This window comes from Mirounga angustirostris, unplaced genomic scaffold (assembly GCF_029215605.1).
Source record: "Mirounga angustirostris isolate CCGP_5_RB_7025 unplaced genomic scaffold, mMirAng1.0.hap1 SCAF_2, whole genome shotgun sequence".
Lineage (NCBI taxonomy): Eukaryota > Metazoa > Chordata > Mammalia > Carnivora > Phocidae > Mirounga > Mirounga angustirostris.
Window position 1 is genome coordinate 21,129,522 of NW_026991710.1, and position 24,063 is coordinate 21,153,584.

The following is a 24,063-nucleotide window of genomic DNA, read 5'->3' on the forward strand; positions in this document are numbered from 1 at the left end:
ATGTGACAATGTCACATAATCATTAGGTGGCAGGACTAGGACATCTGGGGCAGTCAAGCTCCAGAACATGCGTTCTTTATCAGACACCACACTGTCTGGTGCCCAGCCTGACTGCATTCGAAACAAATCCACCCTCCAAAGCCAGCAGATCCCACCCAGACCCCTCACTCCAGCCGAAATGTCCCACGCATCTTGATGAAGAGGGACGGACAGGAAGATTAAGAAGGTCACAGGTGTGCTGTGCCTGGGTTGAACCTCTGTACAAGAGGTTAACTTGGAGAGTGTTGAACCCTGAAGAGTGTGACCTCATGGGTCAGAGGGACCTGTGATACGGTGCATTACATCACTGTACCTTGCTTTCACAGCTACAAAACTGGGAATCTGGACCAAACTACGATTAAAGCCCTGTCTCGACTTGGGGGAATCCAGTTCACTCAACGATTTCCATTCAACAGAAATAACTGAGGTCAGGAACATCGAGGCAGCCATGAAACATGAAAAAAAAATCAAATTAACCTAAAGCAGCTGGAGCATCATTCCTCTCCTTTTCTTCCTTTGGTAATATGTTTTCCAGGCTGCTCTTCTATAAAAATCAGGCCTCCGATCTCAGGAGCAGCTGAGGAAAAACAAGAAATAAGAAAGATTATTTCTTGTTTGTCTTTATAGATAGCGCCTATAATCAAAGCACTTTTGAACTCTCCACCCCTAAAAAAAAAAAAAAAGCCTGTGTCTGCATTTTTCCCCCTAGAGAGAATGTTGTTGGCTTTCTTCCTCTTCATTTTGACACTTTCACTTCCTTTGCTGCAAGGTGAAGTGGCCACCAGACTCAGGATGCAAGTGTCCATCTCTTTCCACAGTGTTTCATGACACGGGAGCCTCCAAGAAGAACCCGTGTTAAGAGTTTCTCTTCAGGATGATTGGACTGCTCTACCCAGCATTGCTGAGGTAAGTGATTCCTCCAACAGAATCTCTGTGTTACGTTGCCCATAAAAATATTGAAGATGCTCTAGTTGATGATTTATGAGTAAGTCAACTGCTCTTTGCCACTTCCACTTCAAGGTGTAATGAGCTAACCATCCCTTCTGCCGTCTCACTCCACCCAACTGCACTCTGGTCACATTCCCCGCTCTCTGGTGAAGCCATAGATTACTCAGCAGAACCCTGAGGCAGGCTTCAAAGGGTGAGGTTTCTATCCCACTAACCAGACGCTCTCCCTCCCTGAGGGCCAGCAGCACTGATCCTTCCTTGGGCTCTTTCCCTTGCTTTCATGACTCCATGCTTTCCCCTACTTACCCTTGCGGAGGAACACAAGGAGTTTTCTGAAATCAAAAACAGGTATGTTCCCTCTAGATATTTTAAATTTTAGCTCCTTCCTTTCTAATAACCCCTTCCAGAAATGTCAGTAAGGGATGCTAATCAAGTTAGTGGTTTATTGAAAGCAGACTACTTTCAGCACAATGTTGGGCTCTGCTGGGAACCATCTATGACATAGCTGCTATTCTCAGACTTGTAATCTAATTGAGAGACAAGTAGTGCTCATCCACTCATTCCTATGGACATTCAGTACACAATTCTTGAGTGCCTACTGTATGCTAGGTATTAGGGAAACCATACAAGTGGTTTCCAAACTCTGAGCTCTGGCCCCCCGGGGCAGGAGTTAGGGAATGGAGTTATGACAGAGGGTTGTAAATCCACATATGTCACAGTGTCTGCACATTTTTATTCTCTTCTTATTCATGCATTCATTTGACAAATAGGTACTGAGTGTTTATAAACTTAGAATAATGTCTCAGATGTGTCTGTGTATTTTCCAAAAGCATTTGGATGCAGTTGTGATCAATTAAAAACAAATCCACTTAAAAGTTTTACTGAATTTGAAATGTCCTTTTCTCACTGAGTATTTTCTGGGTCAGTGGACACCAGAAGTTCATTCTCACCATGGACCTGCAGAGAAAGAGTTAACACTTTTAAAATGTGTTCTTATACTGGAAAATGTGGGAACATCTGCAAGAGAAGGTTAACAGAGAGTCCATAACAATACCTGAAGGTGTGGGTTTTGTAGGATGACAGGCAGGAATGTGTAGGCAAAGAAACCAGGGAGGTGTGGGGGGGAAGCACAGAAGCATGGGCGGGCACCAACGCTATATTTAAACAACCCTTACCTATGTTGGTCCACGGTATGAAGACCACATTACTTTAAAATATGCACATAAACTCTCTCTTCTAAAACGATTTAGTGACAAGTTATTTTATAAAATTAGTATATCTATCATAACAAATAAATAATCCAGAACATCTAAATCTCCACCTTACTACCCAATCCTGATTATTTAGCTCCATTTACGTAACATAGGTTTTTCTAAAGCAAAATATACTACAGTCGTCTGTGTTCATCATTCTTTATACTTTTCCAAGGGCTTTCCCTATACGTGGTTTGACTGAGCATCACTAGAACGATGAGATGTGGACAGGACAGGACAGGACATTATTCTGATTTTATAGATAAAGTTAGAATGCTGAAGAATAGACAATGAATTACAAGGATACAAAAGTAGGCAAGGGTTAGCTAGGTAAAATTGGCAGGAAAGTGGATTACGAAGAAATGTAAAATGGCCCTGGGATGCAGAATCTGGAATTTGGGAAAGAGGAGGTAAGCTAAAATCCTGTGCTTCTACGGGCGGGCCATCATGAGAGTTCTAAAAAGACTGTGCTCATATTAAACACCAATCTCTTAAAATAGAAAAAGAGACATTTTAAGAAGGGCCTAGAAAAAAAGGCAACAACAAATATTTTTTAAAAAATGGAAAATAAAATCTAGAAAAGACAGTCCAACAAGCAGAGGGATGCACGGCAGGAAAATTAAGGGCAACTAAGTGAGGTTCAAGTTGGCTAAATGGAATTCAACCCAGTAGGACTTTCTGTTAACTGTACTTTCATGGAACAATAATTCATGTGGCCTTAAAAAAGTCCAAAAGATTAAACTATATTGGGTCTCATTTCAGGTGATGCATATTTAAGTGAAAGGCATCACTGTCAAAAGAATGAGCTTGGGTTTGAATTTTGCTTTCAACACACATTAGCCATTAGGCAACTACTTAATACTTAAACTGTCTGAGCTTTGTTTTTGTTTTTTTTCCATCTCTAAACTGAGTATGATAACATTTCCCTTGCATGGTTGCTGCAAAGATTCGAGATGTTATATGCAAAGCACCTAGTAAACTACGCAGGACATTGCAGAAACTCAAGCAGGGAGAGTTGGTATGTTGGGTGGTGATGCTAGGTCTAATTTATATGCATTCTCTTGGCCTGAGCACTAGACTTGGAGTCAACAGACTCTAAGTTTTGGGTCCTGACTCTTCCGCTTAGTAACCATAAGATGAGATATTATTAAAGGTATTTAGGTTTATTCATCCTGAATCTCTTTTTCTCATGTAAAAATGAGTATAATTTCCCCTCCTATTTCTAGTTCAAGGTTAAAATGAAATGGTGTAGGTTAAGTTGCTCTTAAATATAAATGTCGTATAAAAAGAATACCATTGCTACTAAAGTCTTTAAGTGACCAATGTGTCACTATATATGTAACAATTGTATCACTGTAATAAGAACATAGGGTAGAAGTCTCTCCATGTTTTCAGAAGGCCTAGTAGCAACAACAACAAAAACCCCTCAAATTATAAGAAATGTTGAGTTAGCCTAGGGGAAATTGTTCAATTTTATGGATAAGGAAACATTTGAACAGGCTTACAAGGGTCATGGTGGACCGTCCATCTGTAGGTTGACATCAGAAAGGATGAACAGCCTTCTGTCCCGAGTTTATCAGAGAATCAGAGGGTCCTCAGCCCAGGATGTACCAGAGGTAAGCACCCACCCATCTGGCTTAAGCCAGAGAAGTGAAGATATTTAATCACAAGGACACCCACAGGGAGGATCTCCGGCGGCCAACTTGCCCCCTGCCTTTACCTTAGGCTTCTGCTCACTGTTTTCCGTGACTACCCCGTTACTTCGGTGCAACTGCATTCCCCCATGGCTTTAAAATCTCTGCATCTGGTAAATGGGAAGGACTAGGAGAGCAAATGCTAGGTTGCCTGCTAAGCTACAGGACAAAATCTCCCTCGAATGTTTCCGTGTAGGGCCAGAGGGCAGTGAGGGGCTGGAACTTAACATCTTGAAGTTCCTCTCCTCCTTTTGCATTTATGATATCATCCAGGAAACATTTAAACAACCTAGATGGAACGAAATGTCTTGCCAGGTGGTGGCTTGTGATATATACAGACGGCCCCTGACTCACAAAGAAAGACTACAGAGGTCCCATACATACAAACAGCTGCTGCCATCCGCCTGGCCCCCACCACCTTGCAGCTGCCGTGGGCTGTGTGAAAAAATTAAAAAAGAAAGAAAGGGGATAGAAAAAAAAAAAAAAAAAACTTGGACCGCTTGCAGATTCGGCACATTCAGAGGCAGAAGAAGGCAAGAAGCTGTGGAAACAGGAATCGCATAAGGGAATGGACTCTCCAGATGAATCTTCAGCCACGGGCGCTCTGGCATCAGCCCCCACTCTCTTTGCCCTGAAAAATCTCCTCCCGGGAATGACTGTCCTCTTCCATCCGGAAGACTCTATCAATGTACGATTTTGCCTCCAAGCCTTTTTGGAAGAAGGCAGGAATAAATAATTTACCATTAGAAATCTCTTTCAAAAAGCCCCTCCCCTCTTTAATGGTTAATAATAAGAGTGCCTACCTCATGGGGTGGTTGTGAAGACAAAGTGAGTCAATGAAGAAGTTCTTATAACTGCCCAATGTATGCTTTAACACTGAGAAATGTCATAAAAGTGTTGGCTTCCTGTATAACCATGGTTATTTCCACTTTACAGATGAGAGAACTGAGGCTTAGAGAAATTAAATTACCCTAGCTAAGTCATAGAACGTAGAGGTAGAAGCAAGATTCAAATCTAGGTCTGTCTCCAAATCCTATAATCTTAACTACTGTGTACAAACAGTCATATGCCTAGCATTGGGCAATCATTCACACATTAGCAAGAATTTGCTCAAGCACATTGTTTTATGCTGAAAATCAACTCAGCTCAGCTGCACTCAGGAAACAGGAATTTTGACTAAGGAGGGAGGCAAGTAGGTTATTTGGGGAAAGAGCAGAAGAGCTGATCGAGAGACCACAGCTGGGTATTGAGTAGGCAGCCTGGAGGCAGTGACACCCATGGACAGGAGAGGTAGAAAAAAAGAGCAGTTTAGGGGGAGTCAAAGATGAATTCTGACCCAAGTGAAATTTCATCTCGATCTGACTCAGGAGAAGGGGGAGGAAGAGTTCTATCTTTTTCCCCACCTACCATCTCTTGTCCCACCCACGGTTCCAAATTACTTATTAGTACTCTTGGTAGACTACAAGAAAGTTTAAATAAACTTTTGTGGGCTGGCTGGAAACAAAATGCTTCCACTCCCATTTGTCTTGTGTTTCTTTTGGGAAATGTGTGCTGAGTTCCCAACAAATGACTTGTAATGTAATACAACGTCTCCCTGGGTTAGGCACCTTGCTGGGTGCTGGGAATACCAAAGGAGATATAAGGCAAGGTGTGTGCCCTTGAGCAGGAGCCCCGAGGGGGAGAGATGTGTAAGCAGCTAAGAGACAACGCGCTGAGTGCAACGTGCTGAGTATAACAGGAGAGGTGTGTACAAAGTGCCTTGGAGCACAGAGGAGGGGGACGGGGAATTGCTTTTAAATCAACTTTCGGAATCCAACCTCTCGGCAAGTTGGGAGCTGCATGCAATGCATTAGAAGTTACTGTAAGGACGTACTCACCGTTTAGTACTGAATGAACTCATTCTTCAACAGGACTGTTGCCTGCCTTTTTCCTGGCAAGCAGTAATATCAGTATCTGTGTTTTTTTCGAAGAGGTTAAGAGAGAGAGGTGATTGCATGGACCCTGAACTCAGACGGCTCTGGTTTGAATCTGACTTTCACTTACTAGTCATATGACATTTGCCTCTTTCGGTCTCAGTTTTTTTATCTGTAAAATGGGGCCCGTGAAAATACCTTCTTCATAGAGAAGATAAATGAGCTAACGCATGCAAAGCCCAGCGCCCAAGATGGAGTAAACATCTCACCCAAATCTGGCTACAACTCACTGGGTGACAGATATTAATTGGCTTCAAATAATTTCACCAAGTGGAGCTGGGTTTCTGGAAGATCGTTTTAAGGGATACACAGACAAGCATGTTTACATTGTTTTTTAAAGATTTATTTTATTTGGGAGAGGTGGGGAAGGGCAGAGAGAGAGAGAATCTCCAAGCAGACTCCATGCTGAGCACAGAGCCCGGTGTGGGGCTCAATCTCACGACCCTGAGGTCACGACCTGGGATGAAACCCCGACACTTAACTGACTGTGCCACCCAGGCGCCCCTTGCATGCTCACATTTTAATAGCATGTATTTATCTTCACATGTTGGGGGGGGAAATACATAGAACCCATCGAACCCAAATTTTAAAGATATCATTTCCTAAGAGGAATAAAAAAAAATTAGAAATTTTTAGTAAAACTAAAAGAAAGCTATTTAGGAAATAATAGTCAGATGTTACATCTTGTCTTTCAGAATAAAAGTACCAAGCTGACCAGGAGACTTAAATCACGGCTAGGACAGCAGACAGACGTTTCACTTTAAATTTTTCTTCTTCTTTTCTTTTTTTCTTCCCCCCTTTTTTTTGCACTGGGCATGGGCTTGAATTCATTTTAGTTTTCTTAATATCAAATACATATATGAAAGAACATATTAAAAGATTTTTATTTTAAAGGGATATGGGGAAAAAACATCACAGATTAGGAACTGCAGCAAGTGATGGTCTCCCTTTCTGTGTTTTCTCCCTGTAATGAAATTCAAAACTCTCATCGAGGACTCTGGGGAAAGGCACCATTTTCTAATGCCCTAACTAAAGGGAAAGTGCGTCTGAATAGCAGAAAAGAATGCCTTCTGCATGCCCGCGCTTTCTTGGCCCCAATTTCCATCCTGGTGGAAAAATTCCCTGAAGCCTACGACAGCTGAGCTTTTCGCCTGGAATTCAGATGATCAGAAAAGGAAAATTCTACCCTGACGTTCTGGGGGTACTCAAGCAGCTTGTGATGCACACAAAGGCCAGAGAGTGGACCTGCCACCTGCCGCGTCCACCCCACAAGCTGGGGGAGCTCGAGCTCGACGGGATTCGAGTTTGGGGGAGGCAGTGGGAAGGAGACATAAGAGATGAGGACAGGCGGGTGTCGACTCATTCGCTGGGTTTCCCCCAAGTTGCAGTAAGGTCTCTGGGGCACACAGTTACCTCTACCCCTTCTTTGTAAAAATTACCCCCAGGAAAGTCCCTCTGTCTATCACAACAGTTAGCCTTTGAAGCTTATGGAATGGTCATGCCTGGACGGGGTTTCCCTGGGGTCAGTATCCCCATCCAGGCTTCTCCTGGCCCAACTATGTCACCTCCACTGACAGGCTTGAACAGAGCGGAGTGTGTTAAAGGCACACAAGACCAAGGGACACTATGCATGCTATGTCTGTTAAGCAGAGCGGTCGCTTCATACCAGCCTATGCGTCTTCTCCTCTCTCACTCGTCCTGTGCATATGGCCTCCACTAACTGAGCATCCTCCCCTGCCCTCCACCAACCTGGTCAAGCAGTCTTTTTCCCCCAGCTAGGAAAGGGAGAAGCAATGAATCCCCTTGTGGGTCCCACCCTGGGAGAGCAGGGACAGAGGAAAGAGTACTCACTGATTGGGGGCAGCAGGTTTCAGATAAATCCTTTTATTTCAGCCTCAAGAATAGGATTTTCAGGTACAATACAGGACACCCAGTTCCATTGGAACGTCAGAGAAGCAACAACTAACTTTTTAGTAGCAGTATGTCTGAAGTACTCATAATAAATACTTAGATGAGATGTTATTTGTTATCTGACATTCCTATGTAACTGGGTGTCTATATTTTCATTTGCTAAATCCGACAACCCTACTCAAGAACAACCTCATGAGGCTGGCATTATTATTCCTGTTTTAAAGATGGGCAAATGAGGTTTGGAGGGATTGAGTGACCGGCCAGAAACCACAGTGCTTGCGGGCAACAGGGTAGAGATGTCATTTTTGACCCAGACCCACTGATTTCAGGACCAATGATATTTCTACAATACCAAACAGGGATCCGAGCCTTCAACAAAAGGACTAGATAGGATGCTGATGGAGGAAAGTGAGACATTCTCGAAGGAATATGGGGAGATTCTTGGGTGCCTTGTCCAAAATGTAGAAAATCATTCAATAAACAGTGTGTGGCTGTAATTGAATTGAATTATTACCACGTTTGGTAGCTAAAAGACTCTGCTCCTTCCCTATACACACTCCTAAGAAACACTTGTCCCCCCCTCCCAGCTCTAGTCCCCCTTCAACAGGACCCTTCAGCTCCTGCAGGGAGCACTTCACCCCATGTGTATAAGCAATGGTAGATGAGGTCATTGGACACAGCTCCAAAAGAAGATTCGAGTCATGTTACATCCATTTAACACATGGAGGAAACCCACAGGGCTGAAGGAATTGGCTGGCCCAAGGAATAAACCTGTCCTCTTTCAGCTGGACAACCTTCAAAGCTCAGTGTGTGTAGCTTAGTCACCTTGCTTGAACCAGGCCGCCTCACCAGAACTTGAAAATATCGATGTGCACTTCAGTTGGTGTTGTTTTAGGATAGCAGAGGCTGTGGGGATAAAGAGAGGGAAGGGGTATTCTCCTAGAACTCTTTCTCACTTGTACGTAAGATCAATCAGTAGAAACCTTCTGCCTGGTTTCCTTCTTAAATCTATGAAGCTCTATGAATCTGGACACAGGCCTCTTTTGGGAGTACATACAGCTCAGAGATGCCCACAAACCTCCAGGTCCCAAGGGAAATTACTGTGGCTCTGTACGTAGGGGGACATCTTACCCTCCTCATCTTAAGTCCCAGTCTTTTCCTCCAGACCCTCACTGGAGAAGCCACCCGAGGATGGAGGGTAGCTAGTAAGAGCCAAGGAAAATGGCATTGAAAGAAAATGTGCACCCAAATCTGTCACCACCGGGAAAGTTGGCTACCTTATAATCATTTTAATATCTGATGATGAAAGCAATAAATTCTCATTGTGGGGAAAATTTGAAAGTGCTAAAAAGTATAAAGAAACAAAAACTACCCATAATCTCCTCATGCTGAGAGAGAACCTCTCCTAAAATTGCGGTGAATTTCCCAAGGATCTCTGTCCATATAATAAACATAATTGGCCTTATACTTCATCTATGACTTTGTATTCCACTTTTTCTAACCTAACAAATTATAACTTCCCTCACATCATTAAAAACTCTTCAAAGAATCTTCATGACTTTGATGACCCATTAACAGATACATTGAAAATGGCATAATTTATTTAATTATTCTCCTGCTGCTAAAGATAGAGAGTGTTTCCAAGGTTTTTCCCTAATAGAAGTAACATAGCAGTGAACATCTTCCTCACATACATTTTTTTATCAGACCCTCGGCACCTGTTCCCTTATGTCTAAAATCTAATATAAAGTGGCATCCGATATTTGACCCAAAGATATGTGTCTTATCATGTTTTCTGTTTTTGCCATGCCCTACAAAGGGCCCCGTGTCTTCCAGAGGCCCCACCAACTGAACTAGTTGGAGAAACACTGTGGTCGAGTATTGAGCAAGGACTACCTAGTCCCTTGTCAAATGAAGGGGGCTTCTTCACAGCCGGGAGTTCCAATCCCCTGTAGACTCGGGCCGTGGTTTGTAAGAGAGAGACAGAGACAGAAACAGAGAGATAGAAACAGAGAGAGAGAAAATCCCAGGAACCATTCTCGGAGAAAGCACCGCACAATGTAATGCCGCTGGGAACGTGACAATAAAAATCCTCAGAACTGTGCCGCTTGGTATTTTTACAGAACCATTGCTTGCTGATTCAGTTAATGATAATGTTGGGTTCCAAATTTTTTCCAAAAGGGAGTCTTAAGTGTTCTCAACTTGGACGGGGCTGGCTTAAAAATAAACAAATAAGTTATATAAGTCCAAACTTTGGAGGATCAGGTTTTAGAAGCCCAAGCTCTGGCGTCGGATTAAAGGGGCCCGCTCACTTCCTGTGGTGGGGCCTCACGTGCAGCCTTCAGGGAGGAGCAACAAGAGAACATTCCAGCGGTCCCTGAAATCCAGCTTCTAATTTGAGCACCAACACCCACCGGGAACCGTGCAGAGGGCACCCCGCATCGCAGGGCTTAGAAGACAGGGGAGAGAGACAAAAAAGCAAGTGCCACCACGGGTAGCTGGGGACGTACTTCTCTTTCTTTGCTTTCTCCCAGTGTCAGATCTTTGGAAAGGCTTAATGGTGTTATTCAAGAGCTGTCATCTTCTGCTTGGCATCTGGCTGCGTTTTAGTGGGAGGTGAACCGATTACTTGAAAGCTTCTAAGACTCCTCCTCCAGGAAGAAAGACGTCAGATTCCTCAAAGTGACCAGGGTGGAGGGAGCCCCACTTTGGGTCCAGCTGTGGGAACTTTCGAGGGACAGGAGCAGCCCAGGGCTCCGGCGGGGTTCAGAATCCTCCATGCACTCCAAGAGTAATAAGAATATGCGAAATGTCACAAATGAGTGTCTCCATTCAAGTATTTAGGTATCGCAGTTATTGAGAGCTTTGTAAGTGGGAGGTGCTGAGGACCCAAGGATAAAAGATAAAGTACAATAGACCCTGCCCTCAAATTGCTGATTCTCGCTGAGGAGAATAGATCTGGTCACAAATAGCCAGGAAATGCTACATGCCCATCACAAATGGCAGTGGAGACGAGGGATGGACACGGGCCAGGAGAGCAAGATAAAAGCAGTACTCACTTCTAGCCAGTAACCGGCTTTCTGGACTGCGGGCCCAGTGTGGCTATAGCCTCAGATTTTCCAAAGCAGGAGAATGCGATTTTTCTGTAAAATATCCCCATTTTTTTTTAAGCTGGCTGAAAAAAATTGTTAACACTATGCAAACTAAACAGAACATACCCATGAGCTGGATCAGAACAAGCCACCAGTGTGGACCTCTGATGCAGACTCTATTTGTTAATATGGAGAAATATCTACCCTTATGAAAAAAGCACTTTACATAAATATGTTGAATATGATCTTGTTCCAAATCATGCATTTAACACATAGGAAAAAGATGGAAGGTGATACGTCAAAGTGTTAACAATAGATTCTGGACAGCAGGACTATAAATGATTTTTTTCCCTCTTGTTTTTCTGTCTTTAATGACATTTTTACAATGAGCATGTGTGGCTTCCATAATCAGAATTTTCAACAAAATTAAAATTTTTATAAGAACACCCAAGTGTTGTTTTATTATGAAACAGGTAATATATTTTGAAAGCTTTAAGAAATAAGGAAAAATTAAATAAGAATAAGAATTATTGGAAAATGTTAAGAATAATAAGGTTTGAGTAATAAGAAAATAAATGGTGCACATTAGACATTTACAGTGAGCTTTACAGGCATTATTTTACTTATTCTTCTCAACTTCTGTGTAACGGGACTACTGTTATTCCCGTGCACAGGGGAGAGGATGAGGCTCAGAGACATTAAGTAACTTGCCCAACGTCACACAGCTCATAAGTAGCAGAGCTAGAATTCAAAACCCAGGTCATCTGCATCCAGAGGGTATGTGTTCTCCTAACCTTAAGAAGGAGATTAGTCCCCCACTTTCCAAGGTTTCAGTTTCTGAGTTTTCAGTTACCTGCAGTCAACTGTGGTTGGGAGACAGAAGATCTTCCTTCTGACAAGTCATCAGAAGGTCAATAATAGCCTCACGCTATGTCCCAAGTGCCTACACCTGTCACCTCACTTCAGCTCATCGTGTAGGCATTTCATCCTCTCCCATCATCCCAAGAAGAAGGTTGAATACGGTACTATCAGGTATTTTGAGAGAGAAAGCGAGAAACCACATTCACATAACTTTTATTACAGTATACGGCTATAATTGCTCCATTTTATTATTATTAGTCGTTGTTCTTCATCTCTCCCTGTGCCTAAATTAAACTTTACCACAGTCTGTTTGTATAGGAGAAGCATGGTATCTATAGGGTTTCAGGCATCCACTGGGGGTCTTGGAAAGTATCCCCCGTGGATAAGGGGTGAGTATTGTACTAGAAGCAAAGTGAATGAGGAAGGTCAAAGAGATGGTGGTCTTTGACCTGAGCCTTGAAGACCCAGTAAGAGTTCCACCCGTAGAGATAGGAAGGAAACAATATCGCAAAGGAGTTGAGATGATCCCAGGGGGCAGAGCAAGAAGTTCTGATGAAGTGAGGTAAGTGGGCTGGAGACAGTCACGAGAGTCGGAAGTACTAAATGCCAGGCAGGCTAAAGAGTTACACTATATTTATAGTCAGTGGGAGCCATTGACATTTCCAGTACCAGAAGGAGATGGGTGCCATGGTGTTATTAACTTGCTGGGACCGCCATAACAAAATACCACAGACTGCGGGGCTTACACAACAGAAACTTATTTTCTCACAGTTTTGGAGGCTGGAAGCCCAAGAGCAAGGGCAAGCTTGGTTTCTCCTGAGGCCTCTCCCCTTGGCTGGAAGAGGGTCTCCTTCTCACTGTGCCCTCCCATGACCTTTCTGCTGGCGTCCCGCCTTCCCCTTCTCCTAAGGACACAGTCAGATTGAATTAAAGCCAACCCAAATAGCCTCGGTTAACTTGATTTCCTTTTTCAAGGCCCTGTCTCCAAACACAGGCACATTCTGAGGTACCGAGGGTTAGGACTTCACATGAATTTGGTGGAAAACCCAGACCATAGACACCGTTCTCATCTCTTTCCCTCCTCCCCATTTTCCTCAGTACCAAACAGCCCAGCGTGAACAATGACCATCTCTGCGCTGGGACCCTCAACACTTATCACTGAGAAATGTGTTATGAATTACTGCTAAGATTTCTCTCCTGATTCTCCTGGAGCTCTGGGAGTTCAGAAGGCCAGTCGGTGTTGGCCCATGAGGTCACATGCAAAAAAGCACAGTCCAAATAGCCATAGGGGATTTTCAAAAATATTGTAATCTCTGACTTGCATCTTCCCAAGCAAACTTAAAGAGGACCCAAATCATAACCCTCCAGCCACACGGGTAAGCCTAATTCTCCCTACTCACGGCAGCTACTTCCTTTCTTCCCTCTAAACCCCTAGACTACAAAGACAATTCTCTCCCCTCGCCTCTTCCAACCTCCCAACTTTTTATTATTTAATTCCTTTCTACAGGAATCAGGGCACAGGGTCATATTAATAATTGTCTACCTCGGGGCACCTGAGTGGCTCAGTCCGTTAAGTGTCCAACTCTTGGTTTCAGCTCAGGTCATGATCTCAGGGTCGTGAGATCGAGCCCTGCATGGGGTTCTGTGGTCAGCGGGGAGTCTGCTTGAGAGTCTCTCTCTTCCTCTGCCTCTGCCCTTCCCCCCCTAAAATAAATAAATCTTTCAAGAAAATAACCGTCTACCTCATCACACGCAGATATGTCTCCCTAACACCACTAACACAAGGCGGCGTTGGCATAACCCCTTGTAAACCAAAGCTTTTTTTCACTTCAATTCTATCTCCTGACGCTTCTAGCAACTCAGGCAACTAGAAGGCAATTTCATCTTTGGAGGCTGGGGGAAGAATGAGGTTTTCAGAAATTTTTCTGACAAACTTAAGGTTGGCTAGTGGTGGGGTAGGAACTTGCCGGTCCCTACAGCCTTCTTCCCAGGACTCGACCCAGGATGCTTCTATTCTCAAAACAGGTGGCAATGGGGGTTTGGCCCACAGCCCGGAAGTGCCCCATATAATATTAAGAACATTGAAATATCCCAGAGTTGCCCCAAAGTAATTTTCTTTTTTTTTTTTAAGATTTTATTTATTTATTTGACAGAGAGAGACACAGCGAGAGAGGGAACACAAGCAGGGGGAGTGGGAGAGGGAGAAGCAGGCTTCCCGCGGAGCAGGGAGCCCGATGTTGGGCTCCATCCCAGGACCCTGGGATCATGACCTGAGCCGAAGGCAGACGCTTAACGATTGAGCCACCCAGGCACCGCCCCCCCCCCCAAAGCAGTTTTCCCTTGCCAGAAAGCACAGTAAGAGATGGCAATCTACATATAAATGCAGGACTTTTTTTTTTTTTTTTTTTTTAAGATCTTTATGGTGTTTGGGAGAGAGGGGGAATTTTTTTTTTTTTTTCCAGAAGAGTTGTATTTTTAAAGCAGTTTTCCTTTTGCAAAGTGGCAAACTTCCCTAGGTATTTTTCACTCTCAAAAGTTCTTGCAACCTTTATTGACACCCTCTGCCTGTGTCAAATGGCAGGAGCAATGGAAGTCATTTGGCACACGGCAGGGAGATGGCAGGGAAACAGTCCCTCCCCTCCACTCGGCTGTCAGGGTAATCTGTTTTCCTCATTGCTGCAAAGGAAACCGTAAGCGCATTTTGCCCACTCCAAACCCCTGAAACTGGAGTTATGAGGTCGGATGGAGGAGGCCAGGAAAAATAATTTCTTGGGGTGGTTTGCTGCTTTCTGAGGCCTTTTACTAGTGACCTGTAATACTAATTACCCCGCTTTCCTGTCTGAATAAGACATCTTTATGATGATTCACGGCTGTGGAAGTCAGCTTCAATAAACAGGCCACTGAAATTCAATTCTGTTGCATCTCAAAACTGGATTCTTAGGATCTTCACAGGTAAATCCAGTCTCCTTGTAATCCAGGTCAGTGTTAGGTATAGACATGGGAGCAGGAACTCCGAGGCCTTCTGGGGGGAAAGGAACCTCTGGTGGTGGCCCACTTGGGGACAAAGCATAGAATCATTTCTTTCTGCTCTTTTGGGTTTGTTTGTTTTTAAAGGAGATCAATGTCTAAGAAATCCTGGTTCCATCATTTATTGGCTACGTAACATTTTTTTGCAACTTTATCTCTCCGTGCCTTGGTTTCCTCATCTGTAAAATGGGGGAAATAGCAGTACCTACCTCACAGGGTTTTCATGAGGCTTAAATGAGTTAATATTTATAAAGCAGTTAGACCAGTACCTGGTACATAGTGAGGGCTCTCTGCGGATTTGAAAAATACACTTGGAGAAAATAGTCATGTTTAATTAAATCAAGCAGAGTGACCTGAAGGGCAAAGTTGGCTGCCTGTGCCCTGGGATCTGATGCTCTCTTTCCTGCAGAGTGAGCCTGAGTAGGACACCCAGAGGTCAGAGCAGCCCTTCAACAATGAACCAAGAAGTGAGGAGGGAAATGCACAGGTCCAGAGCCGGCCGTTTGCTTTCCCAGACCAGCGAACAATCGTTCTCAGAAACAGTTAGCCGACTTCAAAATTTTCCTCCCTAGAAAAGAATTTTGAGGGATGCTTGGGTGGCTCAGTTGGTTAAGTGTCTGCTTTTGGCTCAGGTCATGATCCCGGGGTCCTGGGATCGAGCACCGCATCGGGCTCCCTTGTAGCTCCCGGGAAGTCTGCTTCTCCCTCTCCCTCTGCCTGCCGCTCCCCCTGCTTGTGCTCTCTCACTCTCTCTGTCAAATAAATAAATAAAATCTTTTAAAAAAATGAATTTGAAAACTATACCTCTGCACGCATGCTTAATTTGCCTAAACTTTAATTTATCAAAATTTTAAGATTAAATGATTGCAGAAGATACATTATACACTATAAAAATTGACATTTGAAAAGAAGACAGTTGTATCACTATTTTAAACAAATCCTATGGAGTTATTATCTCGGCAAATATCCTAGCAATTTGCCACCCATCATTACCCATTTAAAAAATACACAAATGGAAAATAAAAATTAAAAAAATATATACACAAACAAGCTTTTCTTTCATACTGAGAAATCGTACATTTCTCTTTTATCTCCTTAAACTATTCTATTTGTCTTCCTCCTCGGAATTTTATCCTAATAAAATTTTTGTAAGTTAGTCTTCTGTTCATCATCCTGTTGTGCTTCTCTGCAACACACATGTGAATATTTTTTCCTCTGGCCACTAGGCTCTAAATATAAAAAAAAGGAAAGAAAGAAAAGAAAGAAAGAAGGAAGGAAGGAAGGAAAGAAAGAGAAAGAAAGAAAGAAAGAAAGAAAGAAAGAAAGAAAGAAAGAAAGAAGAAAGAAAGAAAGAAAGAAAGAGAAAGAAAGAAAGAAAGAAAGAAAGAAAGAAAGAGAAAGAAAGAAAGAAAGAAAGAAAGAAAGAAAGAAAGAAAGAAAGAAAGAAAAAGAAAAAAAAAAGAAAGGAAGGAAGGAAGGAAAGAAGGAGGAGGGAAGGAGGGATGAAGGAAGGGAGAAAGAAAGAGAGAGAGGTTCTTTGAGATTTAAGTATCATAAGTTACTAGCAACATACAACTGATCAAAACATCATCAATATATTTTAACTTTTGATATGTAATTATAATCTCACAAGTAATTTTAGTGCATTTCAATGAGATGGGTGGAGATATTTCCCCCCAATTAGTTAATATATTCAAGAATGACTATCACTTACTATTAGAGAGATTAAAATTAATCTAATTAAAAGATTAGAATCATTGCTATTCCCGACATTCAGTTCTTTGAACTCCTTCCTAAGTGTATGCCCCAAACACAATATAACTCGTAAGCATCTATAACTTTGATTAGGTCTTTCTCCAATTTTACTGAAAGTAAATAATTGAAAACCATCTAATTTGGGAAAGGATTTGTTATTCAGTCATTAATGTCTCATTCTGTGAAGTATAACCAAAAAGGCCAAGACTTGTAAATTACTATTATTTTACTTGCTATCTTTTCATTTAGAGGCACTTTGTTAAATTAGTTTCAGTAAGAGTTGAGAAAATCAAAATACTTATTTACATCTTTTGGAGTAGAACTACGTTAATGTTTTTATCTTGTGGGGTGCTTTAAATAAAATTTTGTCAAAATCTTATTCAGATTTGGCTCATTCAACTGATGAAAAATATTCTATCATATAACCCAATTATCAGACAAATCAGCCAAGTTAGGTACATTTCTTGTCATTAAAAGTGTGACTTTATTTCTTAAATGAGTGTCTTAATAATCATTTTGGAGAGTATTATTTAAAAAACCACTGAGAAATAAATTATGGAATGCATCATAGAAAATAGATTACTAAAAAGCAGCCACGTTTACATTGATATAGATCAGACATAATTAATTTTATAATGAGTGTAAAACAGGATAACAATGCTGTTTCTCATTACTTGATTTGCGATAAAATAGCACACTATTTTCACCAAATTATGTTATTTGTGGAGCCAGAAATGTGATAGAAAGCATGATACTCTTTCTGTAAGTTGTGTGAATCTGTGCTTCTAACTCTGATATGTGGCTTTGGGAATAATTAAATAAGAATTATGTCCAAAAATCAGAAGTAATTTTGTTAATTTCCTTAGTTCTCATGCCTAAACTTTTGTTTAATGAAGTTATTTAATAAGAAAGTAATATGTATCCATATACTACTAAAACTAACCGAACCAACATGTATCAAATACCTAAGTATTTATTCATAAGAAGTAGGTAAGATACGATTTTTATCAAAATCAGCTCTAACAACCTCATGGAATAGCATATACAATATCTGAAAAATGTAACCTAAAATTTCTATCTTCAGGTTTTATGCAATGTATCATGGAAATCTTGGTGGTCCGAGAAAATATTCCAGTTATATCTTTTAAGAGTTAGCATCATTAATTAGCCTGGACAGCTCAATTGGTGTCAGGCACTTTCCTTTCCAGTTAATGATAAGTCCTAGGGAGGAGGAATCAGACTTTTCTTAAATACACAAATTCTCCCAACACACACATGCACACACATATGCACAGATGTTGCCGTTAGTAGTCAGATTCAACCACAAGAACAAAAAGATTATAGGATACCCACCCATCAGATAATAATGGCCAATATTTAATGGGCACTTACTAGGTGCCAGTCACCGTTCAAAGTTATTGACATATACTAGCACTTAACTGGTCCTTATACAGCAACTTTGTGAGGTTGGTCTGATAAGCGTCCCCATTACCAGAGGAGGAAATGGATACTCAGAGGCCACAGGACTGGCAGCTGGGGAAGGCAATATGTCATCCAAGGGCGCCTTAGCTCAGTTTAATCATCACACACTTGGCCTTCCTGGCACATGAGTTCATTTATTATTACTTCCATTCCATAATTAACCACTACTGGTCCGTAATAGCAACCCCGGTGGTAGGCAGAATAATGCCCTCCCCAAAGGACATCCATATTCTAATCTCTGGGACCTGTGAGTGCGTGGCAGGAGGGCCTTTGCCGATGTGATTGAGTTAGGGATCTTGAGATGGAGAAAATGTCCTGGATTACCCCAGTGTCCTCAAAAGGTGTATCAGGGAACGGGAGGCCGGAGAGTGAGAGTCAGGGGAGACCTGACCGTGGAATCAGAGGTCAGAGTGAGTGACTGCTGATTGTGAAGATGAAGGAAGGGGCATGAGGCAGAGAACAGCAGCCGCCCCGAGAAGCGGGAAAAGGCAAGAAAACAGGCTCTCCCCTAGAGCATGCCGAAAAGAGCACAACCCTCCCAACCTGTTGATTTTAGCCACATAAGGACCAGGGCAGACTTCTGACCTCTCCAACCATAACATAATAAATCTGTGTTGTTCTAAGCCGCTATGTTTGTGGTATTATTACAGAAGCAATAGGAAACTAATTCAACCGCCAAAGCACAAAGCAAGGGCATCAATCAGAGGAGGGCATGAGCATCGACCAACCATCGTATACAAGCTGATGGCAGCACCATGCTTGCTGCCAAATAAAGCCGGGAAATACGTTTGAGCAGCTAAGAAACAACAAATAGGTTCTTGTTTCGGTTCTTGCCTCTTGTCTCCGTTTTGGAATAAGTGAAGATTATCCATGGAGATTCTCATTTTTACTTTTACAAAATTGACTTTGGTGGTTCTTTTTATGAAACTTTCCCCTTCTTTGCTTCAGTATCAATTTTTGCTTGAAGAAATTTTTGCTTGCTTTTCAAAACTTTCCCTTTCCGAACATTTCCTGCTGGGTTTGAGCCCTGACTCTACCAGTGAACTTGCTCCCAGACCATTGGCATTATTATAATTGCTGCAGTAATAATTCATGTAACTACTACCCCGTGCTCAAAGGAAGCACCTTCTCTGCTCTTACATAATTGCTAATTCCGCTGTCAGACGGTCTTCCTGCATCTCAAGCTCCACACAGCAGCCAGAGGGAGTTTTCACTCCAGAAATCTGACAGTGTCATTCCTCTCCTCCAACTCCTTCCCTGACTCCCACTACACTGAGAATGAAGAACAGATTGCTAAGCGTGAGAGCCAAGCGCCCCTCGTGATCGGCCTCCCCTCATGGTCTCCCAAACTCACCTGGCGTCTCTTTCCCAAGCTCTGCCAGACTCCAGCCCTACCACGCTGCTCATCGCTCTGAAACGTGGCAGGTTCTTTCAAGCCTCTGTACCTGCACATCCTGCTTTCTTTACCTAGAGCAACATCTGCTCCCTTTTCCATCAGGCTAATGCTGTCCCCTCCTTCCCTGACTCAAGGAGAGATCTGATTGTTTCCCAGCATCACCGGCAAAGACATAGTAATAGACATACAGGTGTGAGTCCAGAACATCCACCCATTTACCTTTGAGCTGTGGTTTCCTATGTCATCTATCTCTGATTTCTCTGATTTCCTGGCTGGATACTGAACTACCAACCTCTGTTTTCTGGCTTTTTGGCTTTGGTCTTTTCCACTGGACCACCGACACTGTAATGCTCAGTCCCTTGAACCTAGTACCATCTGTAGCCCCAGGTAAGAGACATTCCCAGAGGATTCAGCCTCAGGTCATAGCCACCCATCCCCCTACACACACACACACACACACACACAGCCCAGATGAGAAAACACTAAGGGACACTGATATAATAACAATAATCTATACCTATTGGGTACCACAGCATGCCAGGCATTATGTTAAGCACTTTGTTTCTTTCATAAAAAAGAAAAATCAGGGTTCCTGTGTGGTGCACTTGGTTGAGCGTACCATTCTTGGTTTCAGCTCAGGTGGTGATCAGGGTCATGAGGTCAAGCCCCGTGGCCAGCTCCATGCTCAGCATGGAGACTGCTTGAGATTCTCTCTCTCCCTCTCCCTCTGCCCCTCCCCACTCCTTCTTCCCCATGCTCACACTCTCTCTCTCTATAAAATAAATAAACCTTTTTAAAAAAATGAAAAAGGAAAAGAAAAATCACCTGCAGGTATTATCTTTTCTCCACTGACAGATGAGGAAACTAATTTCACTAAGATGAAATACCTTGTCTAATGCCATAGAGCTTTTAGTGATCGAGCAGCTGGATCACATGACTTTTGGGAGTTCATCAGTTAACCAGCCCCAGTCCATTGTTTTCTGATCCTGTGGACCCCCAGCCACCCCCACCACACTTGAAAGTACTTCTCTGAACTACCAAAGTTACTTTTCATTTAGTTCACTGGAGTCTAATTGTGTGGACCTGTGTGTCTCCCTAGAGACATGAGCTCCTCAGAGTAGGGATTGTGTCTTTCAAAACTGAGCACACAAAAAAAGCACAAAAAACGTCTTTCTAAACTATTACCAGTGGTCCCAAAACATATCCATTGCCCTAGCTTTGCACACCCTCCTTAACTGCATTTATGCATACACCTACCAGGAAGCTAGGAACAAAATTTTGGTCTCCTATCAACCCTCTCAGTTCAGGTTCCCAGGGCAATTATGAGTTCTCCTTCTGAACTGATTTTTAACTGGCATATTAGGTTGGTATTGTAAGTCACTTCCAAATCCCTCAAGAAATCAAAAGTGTTTTTTATTTATAAAAGAATGCATATGTATGTGAGAGTTTAATAAAATCCTAGGAAAGTGAAGTTTAAAAGCTGAAAGGATCTATGGGGGGGCAGGGTCAGCTGGTTCACATCTTCCTTTTTGCAGACAAAACAAGCAAGGTCAATGCCAAACTTAAAAACTAGTCCCTGAATACATTTTGTGTTTGGCCCACCTGATTCTTTTTTTAAGTTGAGTCAATATTTTTAAATTGTGTGCTCATACACACACACATACAGAAAGAGAAAGTGGGAGGGAGGGAGAAAAAGGGTTGTGTTGGTTCTGCTTCTGTTGAAAAATTGAAATATCTGGTAGCCTCTAGGTATATACCCAAGAGAAATGAAAACATCTGTCTATGTGAAAATTTGTACATGAATGATCATAGTGGCATTATTCATAATACCCCAAAGGCAGAGACAGTCCAAATATCCATCAACTGATGAATGGTAAGTGAAATGTGGTAGATCCATATAATCCATACAATCCCTAGAATGGAATATTATTCAGCCATAAAAAGGAATGAAGTGCTGATACATGCTGTAACATGGATGAACCTTGAAAAATAAGTGAAAGAACAAGTCACAAAAGGCCCAATATTAAATGATTCCATTCATATGAAATGTCCAGGATAGGCCAACCTGTAGCCAGGGAAAGAAGATTAGTGGTTGCATGGGGCTAGGAGAGAGCAGGAATAGGAGTGGCTGCTAATGGGTAATGGGTCTCTTTTTGGAGTGACGAAAATGTTCTAGAACTGATTGTGGCAATGGCTGCACCACTCTGTGAATATACAAAAAAACATTAAATTGTTTAAAAAAATACGCACATATAGACATATACCTGCATATACATGGGTGTGTGGATAGATATAGACATGAATATGTAGCAACAGGGGGCCCACATAACTGTGGAATTCTAGTAATTATTGGCTGGATCTAAGTCATGGCTACCGCCTTTGAATGAAACTTCTTCCAAAGTCTCCACCACTCAGCTATCCCCAACTACAAGCTTCACCCACTTCACTCAACTGTTTCCTGCCTGGCCTGGGTCTTTGAGTTTTCAGCTTTGGATCAAGACTATCATGGAATTTCAAAGATATAAAAGATGTCACCAGTCTAATCTCTTTACCAATAGGACAACAGGAGTCCCCATTCTTGTCATGGTCACCATCATTCATGGTCACCTCATTCATGGTCATGAACACCATCCTCTGCTTAAATTCTTTCAGTGAGGGTCATTCACTCCGTAGTAAGTCATCCCATTACTATTGTTGCTACTGTCATTACTGTTAATAACATTTATGTAAGGACTTGAAATTTACAGAATGCTTTAACTGCTTTATCTTGCTTGATCGTCGTAACTAACCTGTTAATTACTTATTGTTATCCACAGTTTACAGATAAACACACTGAGAAATTGGATGACTTATCCAAGGAGGTGGAATTTGAGCTCAGATTTCCTGACTTCAAATTCCATGCTGTTATAGTATGAAACATTGCCAACATACATAAAAGTGCAAAATCAAGTAAGAGACATCCAGGTACCCACCATTGAGATTAAAGAGATGTCAACTTTTGCGGTATTTGTGTCAGAACTCCCCCATGCTCTTTCTCCTGTGCTGGGGTTTACCATCCTTGAGAGGACCCGATCATCCCAATGTGGTGTGTATAATTAAGTCCAATCCCTCCATCATGGAGGGCCATTCTGTCTTCATTTTAAACAGATGTTCTTGAGGATTTCCTTGGTTCAAAGGAAATGTCTAAAGGAAAAGGAGGACACAGAGGGAAGAATGATACAGAAACCCTTGGTGAATGTTCTTATTTTAGCATATATCGTTCGTGACAATCTCTCCCTCTCATTTTCTAACAATTGGTTAACTCTACTTTCAAAAACTCCATGAGACGGACCCAACTGTTTTGTTACACTAGAGTACAACTGTGTCAAATAAGTGGGCTTTAACTAGGTGGGTACGGGCCAGGTTGTAGTAAAACCAATGGTGCTGTTGTGCTGGAATCTACTCAGTGGTTGGGGAAATAACCTGATGTGGGGTGGAGCAATTTGGAGAGGCTTTTCCAACTCTACCACTCGTTGACTGTCCCATCCACACAGTGGTTGGTGTCCCCGGGCCTCCTTTCCATCCTATGTAAAATGGAGCTAAGAACACAGGCTGGACCCCTGTTATCCCTGCCCCAGCCTGGTCCAGATGTGCTCTTTCACCCAGCACAGCTAAGGAAGAATCACCCTATGCCTGGAAATGCAACTCATTTCATGAGCTGAATGCAATCAGAGGGCTTAACCAACTGAGCCACCCAGGCGCCCTTGAGGACTGAGGAGCCATCTCAAGATGAGTCATCTGGCTCAAGAGTTGATTGTCAGTGGTCCTAGCCACACACTTCACCACCAATAGCCATTTCATTTTATCTCTGCACAGATGTTCAAACCACAGATTTCCTGGGTCTGCAGCCTCCCAGGAAATGGAAGCCAAACAACAGATGATTCATATTTCCTCTCAAGTGGCAAGAAAAACTATCTGCCACGGAAATCGCCACCAACCTTGCAAGGCCCTGGCCTGAGGTTCTCCTTCCATGTGCTCAGCTGATGGGCTTGGGCTCGCCTGGGTCCAGAGACTGTCTGTCCTCCCACTGGGTTCTCTCCAAAAATGAGAGGGGAAAGACAGAAAGAGCTGGAGGAGGAGAGGAGAGTTAACATTTATTAAGTGCCAGTGTGAGCTGGGTTCTGACTCCATGAGCCACTTTACATCTATTATGTCATGCAATTTCACTACAATAAAGTGAGACAGGTATTCGATGCTATCTGCCATACTTTACATTCTCTTTTTATTGTCCATTTCCCTCACTAAATGGTTCACTGCTCTATCTCCAGTTTCTAGAACTGGGATATAATAACATATAGTGAATATAAATAATGCTCATACCAGCTACTGTTCTAAGTACTTTAACACACTAGCTCAAGCAAATAGTAATAGTAATAATCAGCACTTAGCTTTTGCCAGACCCTGTTCAATTTTCATACATTAACTCAATTATTTCTCACAACAACCCTATGACTTCAAAATAAAACAAAACCAAACAAATTACTATCTCCACTTTCCAGATGATACAGCTGAGGCATGGAAAAAAAAAAAAAAAACTGGCTTGCCCATTCTCCTATAGCTAGATTCAATTCCAGGCTCTAGTTTCAACCATGA

General features: G+C 42.4%; 1 protein-coding gene and 1 long non-coding RNA gene across 3 annotated transcripts in view; both read left to right on the plus strand.

Moving 5' to 3' along the window:
- The first annotated feature begins 802 nt into the window (after positions 1-802).
- The window catches only part of RBPJ (recombination signal binding protein for immunoglobulin kappa J region), a 222,530-nt gene continuing 199,269 nt past the window's right edge, over positions 803-24,063 (plus strand). The window contains exon 1 of one of the 2 annotated variants that reach the window (XM_064584348.1): positions 803-945. Coding sequence is in view for 1 of the 2 variants with exons in the window: in XM_064584345.1 (XP_064440415.1) it covers positions 914-945 (32 nt within the window). In the remaining variant the exon portion in view is untranslated. The remainder of the gene's footprint in view (positions 946-24,063) is intronic. The other variant, XM_064584345.1, reaches the window with a different exon arrangement.
- Positions 960-23,500, plus strand: LOC135363578 (uncharacterized). The gene is made up of 2 exons (XR_010409326.1): positions 960-3,856; positions 4,441-23,500. It is a non-coding gene; the product is annotated as an uncharacterized LOC135363578 (long non-coding RNA).